The 8319-nt window shown below is 44.9% G+C and overlaps 1 protein-coding gene across 2 annotated transcripts in view; it reads right to left on the minus strand.

Annotated features, from left to right (window-relative positions):
* Positions 1 to 6655, minus strand: part of LOC148011287 (cyclin-C1-1-like) — a 71377-nt gene extending 64722 nt beyond the window's left edge. For both annotated transcript variants that reach the window (XR_015689365.1, XM_087670663.1), the window contains exon 1: positions 6464 to 6655. Coding sequence is in view for 1 of the 2 variants with exons in the window: in XM_087670663.1 (XP_087526789.1) it covers positions 6464 to 6495 (32 nt within the window). In the remaining variant the exon portion in view is untranslated. The remainder of the gene's footprint in view (positions 1 to 6463) is intronic.
* Positions 6656 to 8319: the final 1664 nt, after the last annotated feature.

Raw genomic sequence — 8319 nt, forward strand, 5'->3', positions numbered from 1 at the left:
TCCTGATGAAGAGGGTTTCTTTGGAGGTGCAGATGCGGACTGTGTCCCTGAATAAGTCTTCTTCGCTTCGGGAACGCATCAACAAGCTTCGGCAACTTCAGATGCAAGTTCAAAATGCGGGGAAGCCTATTTCCTTCGAAGACATGGCGATTACTTTACTATCCCAGTTGCCGCCACGATTCGGTACTTTTTATTCCGCTCTTATTGCTTCAGAGCGGGAGTCGACTCTTTGGTGGGAAGAGTTGATTCCTATGGTCTTGGACCAGGAGCAACAATTGAAGGGACAGAATGCTTCCAAATCGGAGGCATTGGTTGGTCAAGCCTCTCAAAAGAAAGGGAAGGACCAAAAGAAGGAGGAGGACGACAACAAATCCAAGAAGGACAAGGAGAAGGAATCGACTTGCCATATTTGTGGAAAGACCGGTCACTGGAAGAAGGATTGCCCCAACAAAGACAAGAAGGATACCAAGAAGAAAGACACGAAGGACTCTGGAGCGGCTTAGCAATCATTGAGGACTCTACACCGACAACTTCTAATGCTGTGATGACAACTCCCCAGACTCGAGAGTGGATTGTGGACAGTGGTGCCTCACGGCACATGACTCCTTCTTCCGTTAGTATTGCCCATTTGCGACCTTCGCATGGGCAGATTTTCATTGGAGAAGCTCTTCTGTGTTTATTGCTGTGTACAGTGAGATGCAGCTTATTCCAGATGGACGTGCTGGTACCCACAACTCTGAGGTGTTGCATGTGCCAGGTTTGGGGTATCATTTACTTTCGGTTCATAAGATTTGTGCTCTTGGCCTCTTGGTGGAGTTTGACAGTGATACTGTTCAAGTCCTTGATCGTGGATCGAGGAAGGTTCTCTCTATAGGGTATGAGAAGAATTGCGTCTACAAATTGAAGTCTTCTTCAGCTCTTACTTCTCTTCTTCTTACTTCTCACACACAGTCCGAGCTATGGCATGCTCGGTTTGGCCACCTGAACTACGAGTACCTTCGAAAGGTGCCGCGAGGGTCGTTTGTCCAAGGCTTGCCGAACATAGTGGTGAGCCATCAGCCATGTGTCTCCTGCATTCGTGGGAAACTACATTGAGATGCGATTCCCAACAAAGCTTCTAGGAGGTCTACTTCACCCATGGAGCTTGTATCTACAGATCTTTGTGGCCCGATGAGGACCGAGTCCCTAAAGGGGAGCTTGTACTTCATGTTGATCATCGATAACTACAGCAGGATGACTTGGGCCTATTTCTTGACTTTGAAATCGAAGACTTTCTCTCATTTCAAGGATTGGCTTCTCTTTGAGAAAAACTATTCTGGCCGGCGACTGAAGACCTTGCATTCAGACAAGGGAGGTGAATTTATATCTAATGAGTCAGCTCATTTTTGTGCAGATAGGGGCATTCACCAAGAGTTTGCTAATACCAACACTCCCCAAGAGAATGGCATTTTGGAACGGAAGAACCGAAGTGTAATCTAGACGGCACACACCATGATGGAGCACCGACAAACACCTCAGTTTCTGTGGGCCGAGGCTGTGGCTACCACAGTTCACATCCTCAATCGATCTCCCAATTCGGCCGTTGACAGGATGACACCTTTTGAGGCTTACTTCGGGACTAAGCCTGATGTCTCTTATTTCAAGATCTTTGGGTGTGACACTTATGTGCACATTCCGAAGACGCAGCATGATAAGTTCGAGGTGGCTTCCCGACGACAGGTTTTTATTGGCTATAGCTCCCAATCCCAAGGTTATCGTTTGTTTGATCCCGTTAAGCGGGATGTCTACACGAGCCGAGATGTGTGGTTCGTGGAAGTACTGGCCACAGAGGAGGGTGAGGAGCAACCCGTCCTTGCTAATCCAAGGGAGATTTGGGCTCCTGAGACAGTTTCTTTGGAGCCAGAGCCTCTTGATCGAGATTCTTCTTCGGATTCAGAGTCTTCTCTTTCACTGGCCATCCATGAGGAGCTTCTGCCAGTGGATGTTCCAGAGTCTTCAGCAGATGGAGAGCGACGGGGAGAGGTTTGTCCTCCTCCTCGTTGGACCCGTGACACACTCCGAGATTCAGGGATCAAGGGGGTCCCTAAGGAGTGGGAACCGCAAGATGGACCGCAAAGGTCACGAAGGAATCAGGCACATTCTTCGAAGCTTGTCTGCTCCAGCTATTGTTTGTTGACCCGTGTTATGCAAGATCGAGAGCCCACTTCAGTGAAGGAGGCTTTGCAGTGTGATCATTGGCGGAAGGCCATGGAAGCCGAGTTTGAGGCTATTGAGAGGAATGGCACTTGGTCTCTTGTGTCTCGTCCCTCTCACAAGAAGGTGATTAATGTCAAGTGGGTCTTCAAGACCAAGTACCTTAGCAATGGTTCTTTGGACAAGCACAAGGCTTGCCTTGTTGCTAAAGGTTTTGCTCAGCGCCCAAGCATTGATTTACTTTTGCCCCCACTGCTCGTATGGCGACTATTCGAGTTGTTCTTGCCTTGGCTGGCCATAGAAGATGGCTTGTTTATCAGTTGGATGTGAAGTCGGCCTTTTTGAAAGGTGACTTGCAGGAGGAGATCTATGTTGAGTAGCCTCTTAGCTTTGGATCCTCCGATGGGAAATTTTACAGGTTGAAGAAGGCCTTGTATGGCCTCAAGCAGGCTCCACGTGCATAGAGCGAGAAGATTGACTCATTTCTTCAGTCGAAGTTGGGATCTCGGCGCTCCAAGGCCGATCCGCAACTTTATGTATACACTTCCAAGGTTGGTCATGTGTCGTATGTTGATGATTTGATTTTGACAGGGAATCATGCACAGAAGGTCCGCGAGACCAAGACAACCTTACATTAGGCATTCGAGATTACAGATATGAGGCTTCTTCATTTCTTCTTGGGTCACGATATTTATCAGTCTCAAAGGGGGATTTTCATCTCTCAGCAAAGATACATTCAAGAGCTCTTCGTGACTTTTGAGACGGAGACTTATCGGCCCATTACTACTCCCATGGATCCGAATTGGAAGGCCACTTCACACTCAGATTCTCCCGTGATGGATGCTTCACGCTATTGTCAGTTGATTGGATCCTTGATTTGGCTTCTCAACACTCATATTGATCTTTGTTTTGCTGTGGGTCTTTTGGCCAGGTTCATGACGGAACCCAAACACGTGCATTGGCATGCTGCCCTAAGGATTCTTCGGTATTTGAGGGGGACCTCTGACTTAGGGATTTCTTATCCCACAGGTACAGATGCTTCAAATCTGGTTCTTGCAGGTTGAAGTGACTCGGGTTAGGCTCACGATGTGGATCACCGACGGTCCACTACAGGCTACTGTTTTATCTTGGGTACAGGTGTTATCTCTTGGAGTAGCAACAAGCAATCCACGGTAGCCCTTTCTTCTACTGAGATGGAGTATCGGGCTGCGTCTTCCACCACATGTGAGGTTGTGTGGCTTCGGCGATTGTTGGAGGAGCTTGGCTGCCCCCAGACTCGTCCTACTCTTCTGCAGGGCGACAATGAGAGTTGATTTGCCTTGGTACGGAATCCAGTATTCCATGCCCAAACGAAGCACATTGAGATCCAGTATCACTTCATTTGGAAGAAGCTTCTGGATGGGACCATGGATGTGGAGTATTGCAAGACGGAGGATAATCTTGCAAATTTGTTTATGAAGGCGCTTCCGCAAGCTCTTCTTCGGCACCATTCTAGATCCCTCAGTCTGATGCCTCGTCCAGGATCTGAGAGGGGGTGTTAGCATTTGAGTCATCCCCTGGGCAGGCTGTGTTAGGGTTTCTGCACAGTTAGGGTTTGGTCCAGCAGACAGATTACAAAGGACACGTCAGTAGTCGGACAGCAGACAGAGTACAGTGCCACGTCAGCAGTCAGCCACGTCAGCAGACTGCAAGGGTGCCACGTGGCAGCCTCAATGCAGTCGGACAGTTTTTTAGGCATTATTTTATTGCAGTCGGCTTCATTTAATGCAGCCGACCTGTTTATTTTATGCCTTTTATTTCTGCTTTATATAGCAGTCCTCCAGCACATTGTTGGTACATTATTCAGTGATTTCAGATTCTGATCTTGAGATCTCTTGGCTAAGACAGACTGTGCTCGGACTGACGGAGATTGAGGTCATCAAGTCGGAGACATACGCAGATATTTCCTCTGCCCCCTTGTGTATTTCTGCACTGTTATACAGCATACTACACCGCATATTTTTTGCGTTTACACTGTCTCCTTTTCTCTCTCTCTCTTCTCTCTGTGTTCACTCTCTCTCAGTCTTTGTCCTACGCTTCCGCATTGCTACACTCTGACACAAACACCCTTTGTCAATGTCCTCTCTAGGGTGACTACTTAAACTCCCTTGATATAAGATAACCATCACCACTATAGTCTTGGTAGACCGCTGGGTAGCCACTGTACACCCTTCGTCCAATACTCTAGCTACTTTGTGGTGGGACGCCTTGGGCATTGGCCTTCCTTTCTAACACTATTTTGGGCTTGAGAGAGAGTGTTAAGCTAAGAAATGCATTACATGCTGATTAGCCTCTTAAACAGCCCCAAAACATGCTTATTTAATGAAAAACATAAAAACAATATGTAGTTCGAGAAGTTTCAGTGAAACCTTAATTTAGGAGAGTCCATCCACATCTATAACTAGACCAGCTGCCCCCATTTAGTCTTTATCCTTTTGTGCAAGTTATTCACTCTGCTGTGCAGATTTCAACCATCAACCATCAACCACCTACCATCTACTATTTAACCATCACCAATTGGAGCTCATCACTATTCCAGCCCTAGGCGGCCTGTTTCCAGCCATCGCCTTGCTATTTGGAGATATCCATTTGCTACATCATCATAACACCCAATCAATCTACGTTTTCAGCATCTAGTGCCAAGCAACACATTGTTACCATCTCTCCCACTAGGCGATTGTTGCGATACCTATGTTAGGTGATCAATTTCCAACCTTCTTTGGTGGTACACTACTATGTTTACCAAATTTCAACCTCCAACTGCTGTGTTTTGGTGATGAGCCTACTGCCCTTCATTATTCAGCACTCTCTCATCTCCGATTGATGGTTAAATCAGTCAGGATCCATCTCTGGTGGACATCACATGCCAACTCTCAGCCAACTCTCTACTGCTCTGCTCTCAAACCACTTATTAAGCCTGTCAATTTGAGAAGAAAAAGCATGACATCGAATAACCTATGATTTCTTTGTAGTTTGAATGAGGCTTTCAATATTAGAGCTCAATTCCACCATCTAAAAATGTTGCATCATGTAGAGATTCCCTCTAGAATCTAAGATAAAGTGATGCTTTTGGGGCTTCAACAAAGTTTAATATTTATCACTTGATCTGCATATAGGAAGGCAGAGAATGAAGAGCCTACTAGTTATGACTATTGAGACTACAATCATGAGAGCAAAGATAACTACTACCCCCATGGTAGTTGAGGACCTCTTCCAAGTGATAGCGCACATCCAAAGAGGACATGAGTTTAACTAGAAGCACCACTTGGTGTGAAGGTAGCCTTTGTTACAAAGCATCTTCTCTAGCTTCTTGAGAAGGGCAGCATCAAAACCAAAATACATGGATGTGTTTGTATCATCTCGGATGATATATGCTATAGCCTAGATATGGACCTCCTCACACCAGTTTACAGTTGAGAGGCAGATAAGCTGAAGAGATACAAGAGGATAAAACATGTAAAGGATGTCATATGGTGGAGATAGAGGTACATGTGCAGATGCGTGTGTGCCTCAAATATGAGGTACATGTGCAGATGCGTGTGTGCCTCAAATATGAGGCTGTTGTCATTGCCTTTTACACGAGGGATTTGGTTTGCTATATTGAGTTATGGTACTCCCTGTCCAATGTGATTGAAACTCTTATCTTTTGAAGATCCACAAACTTCAACTTTCATCAATCTTCCCAAGTATGATAGATGAACCTTTAGTGTTTGACCACCACCAACACATGCTCTAGAACTAATATCAGCTGCACCCAATAGAGGCCCATCCATTCTGACAAACCTTTCAAGGAAATATTGGTCTTTAGAGGTAGGCACAGGACAATCATAATGACCAATCATAATGATCGTTCCACAGATTACAAGGCCACAGCATAATAATATAACATAATCACCAATCATAATGATCGTTCCACGAATTACAAGACCGCAGCATAATAATATAACACCGGAACCTAAGCAATGTTTTCTTTTAAGCATGCACATATGAAGTCAGTACTATTCAGCATACACATAACATACGAAGACCATGATGATTGATCATCAGGTTAGAGACCTAAAACATATAGGAAAAATAATGCCGGAGATAGTAAGACGGTAAGACCATGATGATTGATCAGATTACAAGCCTACAAGATATATGAAGAATGGTAACGAGTGACTTCAAGATACTGATCTTTAAGCAATAAGCAAATTGCATGCAAGGATGGCGGCGAGATAAAGAGGGTTACCAATGAGAGGAATTCCAGAAGCTGGCAGCCATGTTTGCAGCTCGAACCGGAAGAAGAACCCCTGCTTGCTGCTGCTACTCAAAGCCCGAACTTCATGAACAAATACGAGATTGCTTGATCCTAACCGATGGATTGGCAATCGTAACGTCTCTTTATTATGCGTGGGAGTACAAATCCAATCCTGACACAAAGGGAGTAATATCGATAGACCCGGCCAGATGAGAGAGGGAGGGAGGGAGGGAGGGAGAGAGAGAGAGAGAGAGAGAGAGAGAGAGAGGATTGCTTCTTTTGTCCGCTACACATCAGGACAAACCACAAGTCCTCTCCTCTCCCCTCCTCCCAATCTATGCCGGTGGTAGGCACGTGTGCACCATACAATCATGTACACCCATCGTCTGCCTCTTCGTAATTGTTATGAATATGAAGTGTGGTTGGCAAGCTTCAAGGACTTCTTTCGGCTGGCTTCCCACGATCCTGGTCAGGTAGAGGAGCAAGTAGAATAACAGCTCACATCTTGTGCTTATCTACCATCGGTAAATGTGCTTTTCAGGTGACTTGCGAGTCTCAAAGGGTCCAATAAGGTGTAAGGCTACTAATGGACATATTTTTTGAATTTTTCCAAAGTTTTTAAAAGCACTTTTGAGATGAAAAAGACCTTCCATCAAGACACATATCAAGTGGAGTCAAACTCCATGTGAGAACGATCTTCTTCGCAAAAAAGTCCCATGGGTTGCACAATCAATACCAATGATGTACACTCCAACATCCCACATTGGAGCTGTAAGGGCGGGTACACACTACCCTGGACGGCTGGGGTAGCATGCAATCCGTTCTTTTAATAATGCCTTTGACCAACACCCTTTGGCGGAGGTTCAATTGCTGTCAGGCGTACTATACTTTTTTAATGTATAGAATTTGTCACCTAGTGTGTTGGGCATGGATGAGTTCTAGGACGAGGGAGATCCCCCGCTCAAAAGTGTCTAGCGTCCGCGTCAATTTCGCGGCCTGTTATAATGCAACACGTCATCAGCAAACGCTCTCTTTTTTCGGAAATGGCTATCCACGCGATGTGTAACTAGCCTAAGTCTCAAGCAATGCCTTCAGGTTGTGATTGTTTATTGATACAAACAAGAGGGCTTCACATGGATGCATCCGCAATGGCAAACCCAAAATCCATCCTTGTTCCTAACATCCACCCTTGTTAATAAGATTGTTGGTGCAAAATAAGCTGGCAACAATTAGATATCTCTCAACTAGACAAATTTTACACTCACATGCTGGTTTCATGGGAGGCATTAGGAGAGATGATACTGCCCAACATGAAGAGAATACTCCTGATTTACAAAGCTAAAGGGAGATAACACACAAGATGGTTGGGCAGCTAAAGGAAGAAGTTGATAATAGTAGACGTAGGTGGATAATGCTACCTAAGATGAACAAAATACTCGACAATCACAAAGCTAAAGGGAGAAGTTAATCGTAATACACAAGATAGTTGGGCAGTTAAAGGAAGAAGCTAATGATAGCAATCATAGATGATAACACGAAAAATAAGACATTTGTTGGCTTAAATAGTGGATCAACTCAAGGCACATTTGAATCTGCCATGTTCACTCAAAATGAATCTAAGAGGACTTCCTTGATTTGTGGAAAATAGGGTTATAGGCTCAAACATGATGATCCACCCTATTCACTCAAAAATGAATCCACAAAGACTTCACTCATTGGTGGGAGATGAGGATTACATGCTGAAATATGGTGTTTGAAAAAGTATGCTTTTATTATAGTATTTACTATTATGAGGGAAGCAAATGGATGGGGATTGATAGGTTGTTGTTTTATTCTTGTGCAAACAA

Source organism: Lygodium microphyllum, chromosome 28 (assembly GCF_053477565.2).
Source record: "Lygodium microphyllum isolate KBCC chromosome 28, Lygodium_microphyllum_v1.1.10, whole genome shotgun sequence".
Classification (NCBI taxonomy): Eukaryota; Viridiplantae; Streptophyta; class Polypodiopsida; order Schizaeales; family Lygodiaceae; genus Lygodium; species Lygodium microphyllum.